General features: G+C 44.7%; 1 protein-coding gene across 1 annotated transcript in view; it reads left to right on the forward strand.

Moving 5' to 3' along the window:
• ccnjl (cyclin J-like) overlaps positions 1 to 21,160 on the forward strand; it is a 58,909-nt gene that overhangs the window by 26,596 nt on the left and 11,153 nt on the right. The window contains exon 3 of the mRNA XM_078411612.1: positions 19,351 to 19,650. Within this exon, the coding sequence (XP_078267738.1) occupies positions 19,351 to 19,650 (300 nt within the window). The remainder of the gene's footprint in view (positions 1 to 19,350; positions 19,651 to 21,160) is intronic.

A 21,160-nucleotide genomic window follows, 5' to 3' on the forward strand; every position in this document is an offset into this window, starting at 1 on the left:
CAGCACTTGGCATAAGCAAGATAGAAACTACAGAGCTTTGGATGGGAAGCAAAATTGAAGAACTTTGGAACAGTGATGTCTAGATGGATGGTTTTTGAGGATGGACTAGGTTATATTGGTGCTTTTAGCTTTTCATTTGTGTAAACATTCAATATCTTGTATCTTAACTATTTCATTAATTTCATCCAACTGAGTTTTTCCTGTTTTCGAGTATAAAATGAAACTAACATTTTGACAAGTTTTTAAAATTACCAGCTACATTAAAATTTGAACTGCCAAATCCGAAGTGACATTAACAAGGTGCTACAGGAATATTCTAAAAATCGACCTTTAAAATGATTCCACCACCATCACCAACGCACATAAGCAGAGAGAGTAGTTCTCGTCCTTCCCCTGTTTGTCATCCTCCCCAGCCACAACAACTTTGTAAGGAAGAAATCTACAGCTCTTGGACGTAGTGTTTAAACATTAAGATATTTTCATATTACTGTAGCTTGCCATGCGGTCTGTGAAGGAATGTTTGCATGCACAGGAATGAAAAACTACACTTGACATATGTGTGTGAAAGCTTTAAAAAAAAATTTGCATTGGATTCTTAAACCAGACTTTTTTAGAACCTGCACTACTCTCAACCTGTGGCACAGTGGTTGTGGCACAGTGGTTTAGACCCAGATTTGATCCCGATCTCAGGTGCTGGTCTGTGTGGAGTTTGCACATTCTTCCTTTGACCACGTGGGTTTCCTCCCACATCCCAAAGACATGCAGGTTTGTAGGTTCATTGGACTCTGTAAATTTCCTCTAGTGTGTAGCAAAGAGGTCCTTCTACAGTTGTACCGGGCCCTGGTGAGACCGCACCTGGAGTACTGTGTGCAGTTTTGGTCTCCAAATTTGAGGAAGGATATTCTTGCTATGGAGGGCGTGCAGCGTAGGTTCACTAGGTTAATTCCCGGAATGGCGGGACTGTCGTATGTTGAAAGGCTGGAGCGATTGGGCTTGTATACACTGGAATTTAGAAGGATGAGGGGGGATCTTATTGAAACATATAAGATAATTAGGGGATTGGACACATTAGAGGCAGATAACATGTTCCCAATGTTGGGGGAGTCCAGAACAAGGGGCCACAGTTTGAGAATAAGGGGTAGGCCATTTAGAACGGAGATGAGGAAGAACTTTTTCAGTCAGAGGGTGGTGAAGGTGTGGAATTCTCTGCCTCAGAAGGCAGTGGAGGCCAGTTCGTTGGATGCTTTCAAGAGAGAGCTGGATAGAGCTCTTAAGGATAGCGGAGTGAGGGGGTATGGGGAGAAGGCAGGAACGGGGTACTGATTGAGAGTGATCAGCCATGATCGCATTGAATGGCGGTGCTGGCTCGAAGGGCTGAATGGCCTACTCCTGCACCTATTGTCTATTGTCTATTGTCTATTGTAGGATGTCGATGCTAAAGTGGAATAGAAAAAAGCTAGTGTGAGCAAGTGATCGATGTGGACTCAGTGGGCCAAGGAACGTTTCCAGTCTCTATCTTTCAATCAATTCTATCACTAAATCCACAAAAATACAGATCTCTCATTGTGCCATCAGAAAATGATTGTGAAGGTTCAAAGTAAAGGTGACAATAGTGAAAAATCTTTCAGCGTGTTTATTTTCTTCATAGAACTGCGTAAGTGAATAGAAATTATCAACAAGTGACTGTTAGAAATTGATGTTCTTTTCACCTGTTTTTATTTTACACTTCACTGTAAATAATATTGGTATTGGTTTATTGTCATGTTTACCGAGATATAATGGAAAGCTCTGTTTGCATGCTATCCAGTCAAATCATCCCATACGCGAGTACAATCAAATCATACAACAGGTAGTGCAAAGAGTGTAGTATGTAATGTTATAGCATTATAGTTAAATTACATGATTTGCAATGTGGTAGGCTAGAAGAGTGGGACTATACCCTAGCTTATGGGAGGACCGTTTTATAATCTAACAGCGGAACAAAGCTGTTCTTGAATCTGATGGTGCAAGCTTTCAAACTTTTGTATCTTCTGCCCTGTGGGAGAGGAGAGAAAGGGAATGATTAGGATGAAAAAGATCCTTGATTATGTTGGCTGCTTTCCTGAGCCAGAATGAAGTATAGATGGAGTCAATGATAGGAAGGGGGGTCTATGTGATGGACTGGGCGACATCCACACTATCAGTAATTTCACCAACCCTGCACTGCCCGTTTCTATTTCCATCCCAAAAACCAAGCAGGACTGCCCTGGCAGACCCATTGTCTTTGCATGCTCCAGTCCCACCAATCTATCACAAAATACCTGGATTCACAGATATTTGTCTTACTCCTGACTCACCTGACCCTACTATACAACTTAAAGGTTTCTCTATTTATCAAATGGACCTTAAGGAATCCTCAGGCAGGGGGAAAGGCAGTGACATCTGCTTGACTGCCTGAACCTATAGAGAGTGGTGAACAGTCTATAACAGGCTTATTACTTCCTTTCATTCAGTTCATTTTCATCAAAAAACAAAGTGCTGGATTAATTAGTGGGTCAGACAGGATCTGTAGAGGGAATTTTGTGGTTGGGATCCTATTCAATTATTGATCGAGCAAATATGCCTGTGAACACGTTTGTGCCAAAAGTGTGGTCTGGAAGCTGCCTTGATCTTCCACAATGGTCCAAAATAATTTAAACTGGCGTTGTATGATTTAGGCTAATTCACATTGTCTTGCATTTGGCTGATGTACAGGGGAACATCTCATCGTCATATCAGTTTGCATACAGTTATCTCTTTAGCAGTCTGTAGCCTGTGCTTTGTAGAAAGTGCAATTAGCTCACAAAGCGATCCTATTAATTTCAAACTTCTTGCAATGTACATGAAAACAGTTATTCCAAAGAATGGTTCTAGTTTGAATTAATGCCTGCCATAGAATTCAACAACTCCTGAATAATGCCCAGCGGGTAGAAAGTGAGTGAAGTGGCCAATATGACATAAACTAGAGACTGTTTGAGTAGCAGGTGCTTTAAATTGCAATATAATAAATATGTAAATCATTGTACCATTTCTAAAGTTAGTAGCTTTAACATTGACCATGATCAAATGGTTTAAAAGATTGATAATGGTCCACATCTGCACCTGTCTTCCAGACGATCTAGACTTATCAATTTGCATACGTGGAATATTAGGTCCATGGAGGACGCCATCTCTCTTGCACAATACTCAGATCTGAATCAGCTTGATAATAAGAACACCTTTATCAGAATGCTGTTAATTGACTATAGCTTAGCCTTCATCACCACAATATTGAATAATTTCCTCCCTAAACTTCTGGACCTCCATCTGCAACTGGTTTCTTAACTTCCTGATCAACAGTCCTCAGTTAGTTACAATAGGTTGTGACATTTACTCCACCCTGGCCTTCAACATTGGTGCCCCTCAGAGTTGTTTGCTCAGTCCATTCTCTGCTCCCTGTAAAACTCAGAAAAAACTGACTACAAGAATAATGCTTGAATAAGGGGGATGTAGTTTGGATTAATCTAGTATAGGAAAGGTCAAAGTGAGGTTATTTTGCTTTACAATCTCAAGAAAAAAATCTGTATCATTGACATTCAGTTATGTTTCCCCATCACTCAGTTGCATCTCTCCATTCACACCCAATAATGTAAACCTATCTCATGGTATGTGCTACGTGAACTTCAATTTATATTGTAACAATGAGCAAAGCTATCGTGTCTCATTACCACGCTCATCCTTGGCCACCCACTCAGGCAAAGCATGAAACATTGTAATTTAAGCTGTACATCAGAATTCAAGTTATCCATCATGTAAATCACCTATTTTACTTGGTTATTTCAATTCAGCATTCGAACATTCCAATATATCTCTTGGTCTCCTGTGATTTAGTCCTGAAAATCCCTAATTTAACTACACATCTACATTTAGGTCTCACTATTATGACCTAGAGATAGATATAGATAGATACATAGATATAGATAGATATATATAGAGAGAGGGGGGGGGGGGGGGGGGATAGGAAGAGACAGATCTGTGTGTACTATATATATTATGTGTGTGTGTGTGTGTGTGTGCATATACACATGGAACTTTTTAAAACATTTAATATCTTGTTTACCGAATACTATATTTACATATTCTGTTGTGCTTCCGCAAGTAAGAATTTCATTGTTCTGTCTGGGACATAAGACAATAAAACATTCTTGACTCTTGATAGACACAAAAAGCTCCAGTAATTCAGCGGGCCAGACAGAACCCCTGCAGGAAAGGCATAGGTGACATTTTGGGTCATGGCCACTCTTGATTCTTGACTTGCTTGATGATCATCATTCTGTGCTTCAGCAATTCAAATGTAGATTCTTTGTCTTCTTCTTATGATCCTCTTATTGTCATAACTTTCTGTATCATTACGGATCTTGATCAAACTCAATCGTCTATCTCGGGCCTTTTATGAATCTCCCACCCTCTCATTTCATATGCTGGATTGGTTGTAGAGCATTAATTTCTGAACTACACTGGCCCTCGTGTATGTGGCCAGTAGGAGAACCCCGGTGGATATGAGAGAGAATAGGTTACAGCAAAAAAAGTGAAGGAATGGGCTTGGTTTGAGATAGTTTGGATTTGTGGGTCAAGTTACCTTCTGGTCATGAGAATTATAAAATGTAATGCTACTTGTATGTGCATTTGAGGTATTCACATGGTAGCATTCTCAGAATACTTTTGCTAGTTTCACTATTGGTAGCCATCAGAATTAGAACTTTTAAAAAAGAAACTGCACTTTCCCACCACTCCTCTACTATGGTGCTGCAGGTTTCTGCTATCAGAAACCCTAGAATCTAATGACCTGTTCCCTTTTGTTACCATGGAGAAACGAGAAACTGGTTTACAAAATGACAGTTCTGGAGTAATTCAGTGGGTCAGGCAGCATCTCTGGAGAACATGTTGCTGGCTGACCCGCTGAATGACTCCAGCATTGTCCCTTTTGTTAATTATTTGGCTGTATGCTCTTTATATCAATAGCATCATTCTCTCCTCCAAACAGCTTGGGTATTATAGCTTTGTAAAAGTTAATTCAAGTTGCACAGTTATCTACTATCTAGCATGACCAGTGGTATAACATTGTAATTATACAGTGACCTAAACCAGCTATCTTTGTGTTTAATGTTAAGAGAAACTAGAACAGGGTGGACCCGATGGGCCCAAAGCCCTCCTGCATTTGTCTGGCACCCTCCACTCCCACTCTCCCTCTCCCCCTTCCCCTCCCCCCCACTCACCCACTCCATCCCCCCCTTATCCCACCCCCCCCCCCCCTTATCCCACCCCCCACCCCACTCACCCACTCCTTCCCCCATCAACCCGGGCATCAGTCAGACATCCCCCTCCCCTGCAAGAGATTAATGTATATTAATAGATATACAGTATAACATTTTATATTCTTACATTATTTTTTAAGTATTATTATATTATACCATTATTATTTTTATTATTACCCTGGGTGTGTGTGTGTATCCCTGCCTGCGTGTCCGTCCGTCCGCCTGCTATGTGTGAGCGTGGACTCCACCCGCCAGCCAGCACACGGAAAGGAGAGAGGGGGCCACTCGCCCTGGCCCTGGGCGGGCAGCAGCAGGAGAGCTCTCCTCACACCCCCCCCCCCCCCCCCCCCCCCGATTGGCTGCCACTCCCGTCACTAGGGTGGGTCCAGCCCCTCTCCGAGCTCCCAATTGTGCATGCGGGACCTTCTCCCATTGTGACGTCGAAAACGGAGGCAGGTGTGGCTGATGGGCAGGGAAAGTGAAAAGAGGTTTATTAAAGTTTAAAAAGTGATTTTTAAAGTTTAAAAAAATGAATACCTTTTAAAATATAACAACCATTTGAACCGCAGGACAAAGGTGAGCAAGGTGGGCCTAAAATTGTTGCACTGTCATGTACCGTTTTGGCTGTATTTCGGGAACAAATCTATCCACAAACCCACAGACAGACAAATATACAGGATGAGAGTTTTAGTAATACAATATATAATATATATATATAATAATATATGTATATATACACTAAACCATATATATATATATACTAGACCAAGTGGACCCGTTGGGCCCATTCCTCGTAGGGTTTCCATTCTGACCTGGGGAAATCGTGTTTTTTCTTTAAAATAAATTGTTTAAAAATTAAAAAAATGAAACTCAATGAAATAAAGATCCTATGTAAAATAAAAAGGCCGAGATGGATCCGAAGTCTTTTCCAAAAATGGGCGGCCAGGCGGGGAATGTCTCCCGGGGCCATGGGCAGGCGAGGGGGGTACAGGGAAGAGTATCGGGCGTCGAGTGGGAGGTCGGAGCCAATCATTCGACACAGGCCAATCGGACGTCGAGCGGGAGTTCGTAGCCAATCGATGGACTCCACGTGGGGGTGAGCAGCAGGAGCAAATCAGGACGCGCCGGAGACCAATCAGAGCGGGGAGCGCTGGCGCTCCCCCCACGTGGGACCTGGACCTGTCGAGCGTGTGGTCGCAGCTGAACACAAAATGGCAACCCTCCCCCAACTGAGCAGGCGCCAGAGTTCACCCACTCCATCCATCCCCCACTCCACGCCCCCCTCCCTCCCTCCCTCCTCCTCCCCCCCTCACCCATTCCATCCCCCCCTCCTCCACCCCCACCCCCATTCCATTCCCCCATTCCATTCCCCCATTCCACTCCACCCCCTCCCCTGACGCTCTCGTCATCCCCTCCCCCCCACTCACCCACTTCACTCCCCCTGCCCCACATCATCCCCCACCCACTTCATCCCCCCACTCCATCCCCCCTCTCACCCACTCCATCCCCCCTCTCACCCACTCCATCCCCCCTCTCATCCACTCCATCCCCCCTGCTCCTCGTAGAGAGCGGACAGGGAAGGGGAGAGGGTTCCACTCACCATGGCCCCGTGGCGCCATTGCTACAGCCAGAGCGACCCGTGGACCCAAAGCCTCTCCTGTATTGGTCTAGGACCCTCACCCCCCCCCCACTCAATTCCCCCCTACCCCATCCCTACTCCCCCCTCCCCTTCCCCCCCAGTCCCCCTCCACTCTCCCCTCCGGCCCACTCCCCCTCCCGGCCCACTCTCCCCTCTGGCCCACTCTCCCCTCCGGCCCACTCTCTCCTCCGGCCCACTCTCCCCTCCGGCCCACTCTCCCCTCCGGCCCACTCTCCCCTCCGGCCCACTCTCCCCTCCGGCCCACTCTCCCCTCCGGCCCACTCTCCCCTCCGGCTCACTCTCCCCTCCCGGCCCACTCTCCCGGCCCACTCTCCCCTCCGGCCCACTCTCCCCTCCGGCCCACTCTCCCCTCCGGCCCACTCTCCCCTCCCGCCCACTCTCCCCTCCCGCCCACTCTCCCCCCCCCGCCCACTCTCCCTTCCCGCCCACTCTCCTCTCCGGCCCACTCTCCCCTCCCGCCCACTCTCCCCCCCATTCCCCTACCCCCATTCCCCTACCCCCTAACTCCACCACTCACAACCCCACCCCACTCCCTCAACCTGGGCATCAGTCAGACCCCCCACATTCCCCTCCCATGCAAGAGATTAATATATATAGATAGATATACAATATAACATTTTATATTCTTACATTATTATATTTTAAGTATTATTATATTAGATTATTATTATTACCGTGCGGTGGGATTGTAGTCCGGTGATTGGTACGCTAAGACTACACCTCCCGGCGGACGGCGGGAGGCGCGCACTAGATGGAGGAGTGGGAGGAGGAGGAGAAGGAGAACAGCTGCCATTTTTGTGGAGTCATTGACGACACCGTCGGTTGAAGTGGGCGCTGGAGGAGACGCGGGAGGAGGATGAGGAGAAGAAGCTCCTCGTTGGGGGTTGCAATCCTGTGATGGTCCAGGGCGCTGGGCCCGGGCGGGAGCGGGGACTCGACAATGCCGTCGGTTGAAGCGGGATCTGGAGGAAATGGAGGGGAACGATGAGACGACGGGGGTGACGATCATCTTCCTCCTGTTCCGGAATCTCCCCTGGGGCCGGTATGCGGGCAAGGGGGTAGAGGAAAGGGGAGAGGGAGCCACTCACCCCGGCCCCCAGTGGCCATCGCGGTGGCCAGCAGCAGGAGAGCGGCGGTCCTGCCAGCGGCCATCTTCTTTTGCCTTCTCCCTGGCACCTCACTCCTCCGGGGGGGGCGCAATTAAAGTCGTGCGGGTCCCATTATGACGTCAGATGCTGAAGACCTTTAAGAAATCGGTTTGAAAGGTAATTTTTAAACTTTAAAATCTATCTAACTTTAAAAATATAAGACCAATTTAAATGAAGCTTTTCATTAACACTCGCCAGGACAATGGTGATTAAGGTGGTGCTAAAATTGTGGTGCTATCGTTTACTTGTTTTGGCTATAGTTTCATAACCAAATCTCAGGCATGTACAAGATCAGAGTTTTAGTAATATAATAATAGATAAATATAGATGAAACACGGTAGGCAGCATTTGTGCAAAGAGCAACATGATGTTTAAAATGATGATGGAGGCAGATATGATAGTGGTATTTAAGACTTTTAGGTAGGCACGTGGATATGCAGAAATTGGAGGGATATGGATCACGTGCAGATAGAGATTAGTTTAACTTGGCATCATGATCGGCATGGGTATTGTGGGCCAAAGGTATACTGTTCCTATGCTATACTGTTCTATGTTCTAAAGTCGTCTCCTTTCATTAATTTTGATTAAAGGTATTCAACCTGAAACTCCGTGCATCTCTTCAGATATATCCTGCCTGGTTTGCCGAGTTATTTTGAGGGTTATTTGTTTTTTCTTTTGCACCTCCAACATTCAGAATAATTTCTTTCTGAAACACCAGGGAAGGTGAGACTTGATTGAATTGTTAAGATAACCTATTTAAGATCAAACCTACAAGGCAATGTTTATTTTTTTTTAAAATCATTTGTTTTCTAGTGAACACCAGCAAATGAAGAATGCAAGACTTTTTGATTATGTTTCAAAAACAAAGGGTCTTACTATTTTCCAATATTGCTAATTAATTTGTTCCCAACCTTGATTATAGGTAGGGCTGCAAGGATTAAGCACATAGTTTTGCAAATAGACTTGACAATGTAATTTTGTTTTGTTTTCACTTGGCAAGGTAAGTAATTTACTTCCAACGTCATTTTACAGTTGCACAAACTTTCAGTGTTTAAATGGGATAATGCCACGGGAAAAGTTGGGGAGAGTTCCTGTAGCTTTTGCCTCAGCAAGGAGTCTCACAATTTCCTCTTTAACAAAAGTGACTGTGATTCCAGGTTTGCTGTTTCAAAACCTTTTGTGTCTGTCAATCTGCTCTCCTCCCCCACTTCCAACTGCTAAATAAATATCGAAGGCTTTTTAGTACAATGAGCAATGTACTGATGTCCTGACAAGCAGATATGTTGCAGCCGATAAGAAAACACCAAAGCATGTTCATTGGCATCATACTCGTCTACCACAAAATGACATTTTCTAACTTTTCAAATCCTTTCTGTGGCCAAATAATATCTAGAAATAGTGATTCCCATCTCAATACTTAAGTAACATGAATGGTTCTAGCCTACTTATCTATATATTTGCGGATAAATTTGTTCAGGTTTATGAAAGGGAATTTGATACTATCTCCACCCAATATATATAATGTCACACAGGTGTGAAAACATTCACAAGGTAATTATTATTCTGTCTTGATCAACTTGGAATCATTTGTAGGATATGATATCAGTTAGTCAGTGAGCAGCGGCTCACAGCTCTCCCTTTCGGTGCGTTTTATGTGTGTTATCTGTGTTATGTCTGTTAGTCAATTTTAGTCATGCAAACCAGGCAAATCAGGCAAATCCTACCTACAACCGAAAGGATCTTCTGATCATAGGATTCCAGTGCAATCGGGGCCTTGTGCGCGAATTTCCACACCCGCGAAATATACCGGAAGAGATAGCCAGGACACCGGGCGCTCCGTGGATAGTTGTCGGCGCGAACAGGCGTCGCAGGCGGAGGAGAAACAGGAAGCAAAAGCGAGGATGCCGGTCCGGTATACTTGCCAAGCTAAAGAGACAGCCACACAAACCACCGCTACCCAGCATGTTCCTCACCAACGCCAGATCCATCATCAACAAAATGGATGAACTAAAACTACAGATATCAGCAAACAAACTCGTGGAGGACTGTTGCATTCTCTTAGTAACAGAGACATGGCTTCATCCACTTATCCCAGACGGAGCCATTGAGCTAGCCGGGGGTACAGCGTTTCGTTGGGACAGAAACATCGGTAGAGTTGCTGCTTTACAGCGAATGCAGCGCCGGAGACTCAGGTTCGATCCTGACTACGGGTGCTGCACTGTAAGGAGTTTGTACGTTCTCCCCGTGACCTGCGTGGGTTTACTCCGAGATCTTCGGTTTCCTCCCACACTCCAAAGACGTACAGGTATGTAGGTTAATTGGCTGGGTAAATGTAAAAATTGTCCCTAGTGGGTGTAGGATAGTGTTAATGTACGGGGATCACTGGGCGGCACGGACTTGGAGGGCCGAAAAGGCCTGTTTCCGGCTGTATGTATATGATATGATATGATATGATCGACTCCGGTAAGAGCAAGGGGGGGGGGGGGTTATGCATTTACGTGCACAACAACTGGTGCACTAACATCCAAATCATAGATAGCCACTGTTCTCCTGATCTGGAGTCCCTAACAGTTAAATGCAGGCCTTTTTACCTTCCTCGCGAATTTACAGGGGTTATAGTAACAGCAGTCTACATCCCACCGAATGCTAACGCTAGCACAGCTTTAGGCTACCTGCTCGGTGCAATAAACTCACAACAGAGCACATATCCAGAAGCAGCCCACATCATAGCCGGGGACTTCAATCATGCAGACCTAAAGTCAGTTCTCCCGAAACTTGAACAACACATAAGATGTGCTACCAAGGGGAAAAACACACTAGACAAGGTTTATTCAAATATTAAGAAGGGTTTCAGGTCAGCACCACTACCACACCTGGGGCAGTCAGATCACCTGTCCATATTCCTAACTCCAGCATACACCCCACTCAGGAGGAAAGCTCCAGTCACCATAAAGACTGTTAAGACATGGCCTGAAGGAGCTTCCTCGCAGCTGCAGGATTGCTTCGAAAGGACCAACTGGGATATTTTTGAGGATCAGGACTTGGAGGAGTACACATCAACTGTACTTTGCTACATCCAAAACTGTGTTGACAATGTCACCGTCGACAAACGCATCCGGTTGTATCCCAATCAGAAACCCTGGATGACAAAGGATGTCAGGTCTCTCCTCAAGGACCGTAACACCGCCTTCAGGTCTAGTGATAGAGCTCTATACAGTGCTGCTAGAACCAACCTGAAGAGAGGCATCAAGGATGCCAAGGCGTCCTACAAGAGGAAGATTGAGGACCACTTTACCAACAATGACCCACGGCGGGTATGGCAAGGCATCCAGCACATCACCAACTACAAGACCAGCAACCGCACGACTGCCGACGGCGACGCCTCGCTGGCAGAGGAACTTAACTGTTTCTTTGCTCGTTTCGAGGTGAAAGCTACAGTGGCAGACATAACACCCTCTCCAGCACCTGACAGCAACACCTTCACTGTGCAGGAGTATGATGTTAAGCGCGTGCTCAGAGCAGTGAATCCCAGGAAAGCTGCAGGCCCCGATGGTGTGACGGGCAGAGTGCTGAAGGAATGTGCAGACCAATTAAATGAGGTCTTCACAAAAATCTTCAACCTGTCCCTTTTAAAATCCACCATCCCTCCCTGCCTGAAGTCCGCCACAATCATCCCACTGCCGAAAAAGTCTGTCATCAGCGGCCTTAACGACTACCGTCCGGTAGCACTCACACCGGTCATCACAAAGTGCTTCGAGAGACTGGTCCTGCAGCACATCAAAGCCAGCCTCCCACCCACCTTCGACCCACACCAGTTTGCCTACAGAGCAAATAGGTCTACAGGGGATGCCATCGACACTGCTCTTCACACTGCACTGACCCACCTTGAACACCAGGGGAGCTATGTGAGGATGCTCTTCCTCGACTTCAGCCCTGCCTTTAACACGGTCATCCCGAGCAGACTGGTCACCAAACTTTCCGACCTTGGATTTTCCCAAACCATCTGCCAATGGATCAAGGACTTCCTGACCAACCGCCCCCAGACCGTCAAAATAGGCCCTCACCTCTCCTCCACCATTACACTGAGCACCGGCTCACCACAGGGCTGTGTGTTGAGCCCCATCCTTTACTCCCTCTACACTCACGACTGCGCCCCCACCCATCCCACCAACACCATCATCAAGTTCGCGGATGACACGACTGTGGTTGGACTCATCTCAGGAGGAGATGAGACAGCCTATAGGGATGAAATCCAAAGGCTGGCAGCATGGTGTTCAGTGAACAATCTGGTCCTGAACTCCTCCAAAACAAAGGAACTTATAATTGACTTTAGAAAAACCAGTGTAGAATACGACCCACTCTACATCAATGGGGTCTGTGTGGAAAGGGTACCCGCTTTCAGGTTCCTGGGTACGCACATCGCAGAGGATCTTACCTGGTCTACCAACACCATCACCACAGTAAAGAAGGCACAGCAGAGACTCCACTTCCTGAGGATCCTCAGGAAAACAAACCTGCAGGAGAAGCTCATGTTGTCCTTCTATCGCTGCTCCATCGAGAGTGTGCTGGCATACTGTATAACCACATGGTACGCCAGCTGCTCAGAAAAGGACAGGAAGGCCCTTCAGAGGGTCATCACGACGGCCCAGAAGATCATCGGCTGCTCACTGCCCTCCCTGGAGCACCTGTTCAGCCTACGCTGCCTCAGTAGAGCAGGCAAAATAATAAAAGATCCATCCCACCCCGGCCACCGTCTGTTTGTTCATCTGCCCTCTGGTCGACGTTTCAGGTCGATCAAATCCCGAACAAACAGACTTAAGAACAGTTTTTACCCCAGGGCCATACGAGAACTGAACACTACCTTTGCACTAGGCAACACCGTTAAAAAATCTTGTACTTAATATAATTATATTTATGTATTTATTTGTTTTTGCATTTATTGCATATATGTTTGTACGCACCGTCAGGATTGGCTATTTTTTAATTTCGTTGTACTCGTTGCAATGACAATAAATGAATATTATTATTATTAAAACTGTACATCAAGTAAGGCGTTCAGATCCCTCCATGGCAACTTGGAAGTTTAAATTCTTGTAATTAAATAAATATGGGATTTAATAAAATCAACTAGTCCTGGCAACATTAATCATGAAACTATCAGATTGTTGTAAGAACCCAGTGGACACAAGGAACTGCAGATACAAGTTTACAAAAAAGAATGTGCTAAAGAGTAACTCAGTGGGTCAGGCAGTATGGGGACTTCTTCAGACCCGAGAACACACCTTGTTCATTAATGTTCTTCACTGAAGGAACTTTGGCTTGAGCATGACCTCTGCCCACCAGTGTGAATGACTCTTAATTGTTTGGAGGATATAAAACTCCTGGGAAATAGCGCAGCACAATTTCAGTCAGATTATTGCATGCGTACTTTAAATTAGAAATTACATAATTGAATCTGGGAAGGTTGAGGCAGTCTTGATGGAAGCCTTGATAAGAGTTTCAATGAGTGGCCTTTTGTGTCCACTGTGTGGTGAAACAGACAGGTCCAAAAATGTGGGAGTTCATCAAAGAACTTGGCAATGTTTGAAAGGCAGCTTATTTTTGCCATAAATCTTTCCAGAGGCAGGATCTGGAAATTAGTTTCTAGTGTTGACCCAAATTTCTAATCTGTACATGTGGCAATTTGCAGAAAAAAGTAACTTGATACTTAATGCAACCTCCCCACAGCTACCATTGTTTTTAATTGCTTTTGATTCTGATGTATTTGCTTATTAACTGCTTAATCGGTTACATCATTAAACAATGGAAGAATGCAAAATCCTCTCGGGTCTTGGGTTAAAAAATCTAAAATATTTTATTTGCAGAATGGTTGGCTTAAGTTTATTTCAATCCCCCCCACCTCTATGTTTGACTTGCACTACTTGGCTCTGCTCACAATTTACATTGCAAGGAGTGCACCCTTGGGAATTGTTCACACCACTGAGTGGCAGCAAAAGGCCTGTTAAAGTGGTAACCTGAGCTATTCTGAACAAGGAAAAAGGTTATTTTCAATAGGCCACCAATGTAATTCTCCTGCCTATAATTGATTTGAATGAAGTACATTGAGATTGCAAGAATTGCTGGAGGGAATGGGGAAAGTGCAAAAGCTAACAATTGAAAACATTCCCCTTGGTTTTGTTGTGCAATTGCATTTATGCTAGAAATCATGTTCCATTCTTCAGGCAGCCGCTGGGGTTGAGAAATACTTGTTTTCACTCGAGTTCTTTGGTTTCTGAGGTGACATCGAAAAGCCACAAAATAGATGGCCTCTATCAACCAACCTGCTCAAGTCAGTGGCAAAACCAGGGACAAGTTTTGTCAGGATTTGAGGGCCTGAACTACAGTGTCAGATGCATGTGACCTTCATTATTCTTTAGTTTGCAGATGACATAGAAGTAGGTGGTATCGTAGACAGTGAAGATAGTTATAAAATATGGCCGAATCTTGCTGCGCTAGGCAAGTGGGCTGAGGAATAGCTAACCGAGTTTAATGCAGGTAAGTGCAAGGTGCTGCATTTTGAGAAATCAAACCAGACGGGATCTTCACAGTGAATGGCAGAACATTGGGGGGAATTGTAGAGCAGAAGGATCTCCAAGTGCAAGTACATTGGTCCCTGAAAGTGATGTCACAGGTAGATATGGTGATAAAGGTGGATTTTGGTACATTGGCCTTGATCAATCAAAGTACTGAGTATAGAAAGTAGGACGTTATGTTATTCATATTTTATTATTTTATTTTTTTCATATTTTTCATATTTCAGATACAGCGCGGTTATAGTTGTATAAGACACTGGGGCGGCCACATTTGGAGTACAATTCAGTCTAGGTCACCCTGCTATTGCAAGGATGTCTTTAAGCTGGAAAGGCAGACAAGTTTTGTCAGGATTTGAGGGCCTGAACTACAGGGAGAGGTTGGGCAGGCGTTGACTTTCCACCTTGATTGCAGGAGGCCGAGGGATGGTCTTTCTGAGATGTATAAGAATAGAAAATCATGAGAAAAATAGATAGGGTGAATGCACAGTCTTTTACCCAAGATAAGAGAAACTAAAATCAGAGGACATAGGGATATGGTGAGGGGAAAGATTTAATAAGTACCCGAGAGGCAACCTTTTCACTCAGAGAGTAGTGAGTTTATGGAATGAGCTGCCAGAGGAGGCAGTCTAAATAGCATTTAAGACTTTTGGACAGGTACATGGATAGAAAAAGTTTCGATGGATATAGGCCAAATGTAGGCAAATGAAATAAAGCATTGAAAGAGATTATACATAGAACAACACAGCATAGGAACGGGCCCTTCAGCTCTCAATGTTTGAGCCGAACATGTTGCCGAGTTAAACTGTTGCCGAGTTAAACTGATGTTATCTGCCTGTACAGGATCCATATCCCTTATTTTTCTGCACTTCCATGTGTGCTCTAGTGTTGAACATTTCCATCCTGAGAGAAAGGTTCCACATCCTATCTTCCCTGTGCCTCTCATAATTTTATATACGTCTGTCAAATCTCCCCTCGGCCTCTGTCTTTCCAGAGAGAGGTCCATCCAACCTCTCCCTGTGGCGAATACCCTCAAATCTAGGCAGCATTCTGGTAAACCTCTGCACCCGCTCCAAAACTTCCACATCTTTCCTGTTAAGAACGATCAGAAGAAGAACAATCAGAACTGCACACAATACTCCAAATACGGCCTAACAAAATTCTTATAAAGCTGCATCATGACTTCCTGACTCTTGGCAATGAAGGCAAGCATACTATATACCGCCTTCACCTGTACCTGTGCTGCTACCTTAAGTGAGCCATGAACTTAAGGTTCCTCTGCACGTCAATGCTGTTAAGGCTCCTGCATTAGCTGATCCAAAATGGCGGCGCTGCCATAGCAGCTGCGGCTTACCTGCGGTCCATTTGTCTTTGTGTTTTTGTTGTTTTTTTGTCTTAATTGTAGTTGTGATGTCGTGTTTTTGTGTTTGTGTACTATGTGTGTATGTGGGGGGGAGGGGGGGAACTGTAAAATTGTAAATAGGTGTCCCTTCCGAACGGAGACCCGACCTTTGTTTTCTGGGTGTTGTCTCCGTTCCTGCTGCGGCCTACCATCGGCCCAACTCCTGGAGCTGGCGGCCTCCAGGGCTCTGGTTCGCTGAGCCCGCGGACCGGACTTACCATCAGCGGAGCCGGCCGTCCTCGGAGGCTGCGGGAGCGGCTGCGACTCGCCTTAGGCTCGGGCCGCGTGGATGCCGACATCGGGAGCTCCGGCAGCGGCAGCGTGTTCGCCCGCCCCGGTTCACGGGGCTTGGGTCGCGGACATTTCACCGTCCGGCGCGGCCTAAGATATGCCGCGGGATATTTCTCTGCTGGGCGGGGGCTTCAATGTCGGGAGCCACGACTGCCCCGACGTGCAGCAACAGCAGCAGCGTGTTCGCCCGCCCCGGATCGGACTTATCATCAGCGGAGCCGGCCGTCTTCGGAAGCTGCGGGAGCGGCTGCGACTCGCCTTAGGCTCGGGCCGCTGCGGACCGTCCGGCGCGGCCTGCAACCACAACAACCTGACTGCGGGAGAAGACGGCAGGAGAAGGGAAAGACATTGTGGCCTTCCATCACAGTGAGGAGAGGACTGGAGGAGACTCACTGTGATGGATGTTTCTTTGATGGATGTTTCTTTTTTTGTGTGTTTTTGGGGTTGTGTAATTTTAATGCCTATTTAATGCTTTTATTGTTGGACTGTGGGTGACTGAATTTCGTCCAATATTGGATGACAAATAAAGCTATCTTGAATCTTGAACTGTATGCTCTCTCATTTCAACCTACCAATGTGCAACACCTCACACTTGCTTGGGTTAAACTCCATCTGCCATTTCTCTGTCCATTTCTGCAGCTGTTCTATATCCCACTGTATCTTCTGACAGCATTCCTCACTATCTGCAATACTTCCAATTTTGGTGTCATCAGCAAACGTACTCACCAACCTTTCTATGTTTGCATCTAGGTGATTTGTATACGTCTGAAACAGCAGAGGTCCTAGCACAGATCCCTGCTGTACCTCTACATGTGATAATAACAAAAATAACCTTAAAAGGGGGATGAAGGGAAATTTAATCAGGATGTACAAAATTGAGATGTCGGCAGGCTGAATGTGAAAAACTTATTTTCATTGGCAGAGGCCTCAAAAGGCCGCACAGAGTTGGAAGAGCAGAAGGATTCAAGGATGTTTACCTTCCCACCCCCTACATGCACACACAGCAGTAGGAGTCTCAGACTCATTCTTTAAAATAATGAAGGTAAAAGCCCTTTATAAAGTACCCAGACATAAACTAAGAGCCAATGGAGCCAGAAGTGGAGAGTGTAGATAATTAGTCTAAACAGCTTTCATTTTTGTCAGCCATTGGTACAATTGTCCACATAGCAGCCTCTTGTGCTGTAAATCTCAATAACTAATGTGAAAAGTAGGAATTGCACTCTAGGTGTTTGTATTTTGAGCATCTCCATAAAGTTTGTTGTTAGGACATTGGATTATTTATCTTCTACTTTAGTGTGAATCTAAGACGATATTTGTGCTCTTTCGTATTTAAATAATAACATTGTCTTGCCTTAATGCCTTTCCTTGTCTTTTCAAGTGGGAGGATAGATATGCATACAAAAATCTTTTCCAAGGATGAACTGTTTAAAATGCTTTGACATTGTAGCTTCAGTACAAAAACTTACATTTAAAAAAAAGGAATGCCATCTGGTGCATTGCCAGTTAGCCTTGATTCATGAGTATGAAGGGATGCTTCTATTACTTTGTATAATTTAGTGAAATGCTATCAAGAATACATAATATTTAAAATTAATCATGTCAGAAGCAACAACAGAGGGGAGCTACAAAGCTGTATATAAAAGTTTTTTATGTGCAACACAATTACTGCAGCTGTTCGGATTTTTTTTTAGCATGGTATGCAAATTTAATTAGAGCAGAAATTATAAAGAAGCTATGTACATTCATGTACCCATTTCAGTTTAAGTGAATAAACCATCGTGAGAGAATATAGCATGGGATTGCCATTATGAAGGGGAACACTTAAATAGAAAATATGGAGAGCAAATTTATGTAGTAATTACAAGCAAAGGGAAACTGCAGACTTTTTAAAATATGGAAAATGTTTGGTCTTTTGGAGATGATCTTGTGTACTTTGATCTGATGTATCGTATTCTGCAACAAATTCAGCCTATTCATCTTGAATTAAAATACAAAATGATATTTACTGTATTTTGGGGTAGAATTTATTATGGTTACAGTAAACTCAACATTAGTTTTACTTATTGTCTGAATTTCTTATTGTATTTTGACATATCAAATACGTATGGTGGTCTTGCCTCATTTTGTAGAAAAATACGTTAACCATATTTTTTGCTGCAATTCCATTTTTACTACTTGAATGTGCTCAGTTGGCCGGATGGGTCCAAGTCACACTCCAGAGACCTTGAGCACAAAAACACAGCCAGGTGCTCTAGTACACTACTGAGAGAGTCCTGAATTGTTGGAAATTCATTTTCTCAGTTGAACTATTAAACTGTGACCATGTCTGTTACATGGCCTTCATCTGACTTTAAGAAATCTATGATATTTTCAAGATTTTTTTACCAGTCAAATGTTTTGTGACCTGGGCAATATTTATCCTTGAAACAGCTTATCTGATAATATCACATTGTACAACCTAGCTTTGCACAATTTGTCCTTTGCCTAGGCTAGAGGTATGTTGTTTTATTGTCAGACCGGAGGTCAGAAATGCCAAGTGCTTGTCTGACCTTTGCTCAATTTACAGTAAACATTTGAATCGAGGTTTCACTGCATTTTCTAGCTTGTTCTTTGCAAATGGGGAAGTGTGAGTATGTGTTCTGTCTGTACTGGCATTCCCAATGTTTTGATTTTGTCCATCTTTATCTATCTTTTGGAAATACAGAAGTTATTTTCCTTTTAAAATTCCCAAAACAAGAATCAAAATACAATTATTCAGCTGGATATAGCCAGAATTTTTTGGCTCCACCAGGATACCCATATCTCTCAAAGCTGGTGGACCCTGCAATAAATTCCAGTAAATAACTTCAGTGGTTGTTGCCTTTTAAAATAAACTTTTTAAAAACTCTGATTTTCTATTTAATTTGAGGCTTGTGTGATAAGGATTGTTGGAAAGTGGAAATCTGACTCTCAATGCTTCTGTTACAAGGCAAATTTGAAGAAAAAGAAGATCGTGTGCCAAAGCTTGAGCAGCTCAACAGCCTGGGCTTCATGAGCAGCCTGCACCTGGTGCTGAACAAACGAGATCTGCTCCAAATGGAACTTTTGTTGCTTGAGACTTTCAACTGGAACCTCTGCATGCCCACTGCTGCACACTTCATCGACTACTACCTCTCAGGCTCAGTCCATGAGAGTGACCTCCACAACGGTTGGCCGCTTACCTCTGTTGCCAAAACCAAAGCCTTCATGGAAAAATATGCCCATTATTTTTTGGAAGTGTCTCTTCAAGGTATGTTCAGGAAATAAAACTGAGTGTTATGATAGAAACATAGAAAATAGGTGTAGGAGGAGGCCATTTGGCCCTTCGAGCCAGCACCGCCATTTATTATGATCATGGCTGATCTGTTGAGTATTAATGCTGGAGTGCCATTTGCTGGTCACCTCCAGCTTCTCTGGAGTCTGAGGTGCAAACAGAACTTGCATAATATCCCATCCAAGTGACGGGTTTATCTTGCAATCTTCCTTGCTCTCCGAATGCCATTGGCTTATGATTGGTAAGGATCTGTAGGAATTGGGTGACCTTTCATACCACTTCCTAATAGTCATTCATCATGTGTGATGCAAGTAGTCTGTTCTTCAGGTTTTCACCTTCCATCAGTCTCGTAGAGGAGGAGGAAAAACCTAACATGTGAGCCAAGCTCATTATCTCCACCTATGCACTTTGGAGGATATTAAATCCCGAATAGTGCTGAATGTAGCATCACAGCTACCATTTTAATTGAGTTCTGCCAAGTTCAGCTAATTTTGCTGAAGATCAGAAATCAGTTCTGAGGTGACATGGTCCCTATTGTACATTGCAATTTTAAGATTTATGAGCCTCTAGGTCATCAGCATTCCTTTCTGTTGCACAAGCAATTCAGAAGAGAGTGCCTTGGATAGTATTTCAGAGTTGAAATAGCAGCTGGAGATCAGGAGATTTGAAACGACAGTTGTTGGATTGGTTGGGTCAGTTTATTTGTGTCAGTGCAACAGCAGCAGCCGGTGGATTGTTTGATCAAAGTGGTCGAAATGAGCACCCATTGAAAAGAAGGGAGTAGCCGTGTTGAGGGTGAATACAAAGCTTTGGCTCGAGGTTACAGCGACGAGGCTGGGCAGGAGGTAAAGGTACAATCTACTACTTGTGTGTGATTGTGCTGCTTTTTCTCTGGTTTAGTGCAGCAGAGAGGGCAGGTAGAATTGAGCAATGTTCCTCTTCCAGGATGTGAGGTCGGAATCTGCTGGTGTCTTTGATGACTAACCTGTGGGAATTGTATCCAAGTGCAGCTTCTTGCAGGCTGCATTAGGGAACTGGAGCTGCTGCAGGATGACATCAGGATCATCTAGGAGAATGAGAGCTTCAGAGATAGTAATTATAGCGAGGTGGTCACGTCTAACGCACTGGAAGAGAGTAAGTGGGTTGCAACGAGGACAGGGAGTAGACAGAGTGCAGGTGACCCGTGTGGACATTCTCCTTTAAAACAGGAATACTCATTTGGATACTGTTGGGAGGGGATGTCAGGGGATAACTGTCAGGGGTTTGCGACAGTAGTAATCAGGGATGTGACACAGAGCCTGGCTCTCAGGCACACCAGGGGTGGGGCAATGTTTGGCAGAGCCATAGAGAAAGGTGACTCATTAGTTAGTTAGGAAGAGAGAGGAGATTCTGTGGCAGCAGTTGAGATTCCAGGCTGTTGCCTCCCTGATGCCAGGTCCATGATGTCTTGGAGTGGCTGCATGAGAGAGTGACCAAACAGAAGTCA

This window comes from Rhinoraja longicauda, chromosome 14 (assembly GCF_053455715.1).
Source record: "Rhinoraja longicauda isolate Sanriku21f chromosome 14, sRhiLon1.1, whole genome shotgun sequence".
NCBI lineage: Eukaryota > Metazoa > Chordata > Chondrichthyes > Rajiformes > Arhynchobatidae > Rhinoraja > Rhinoraja longicauda.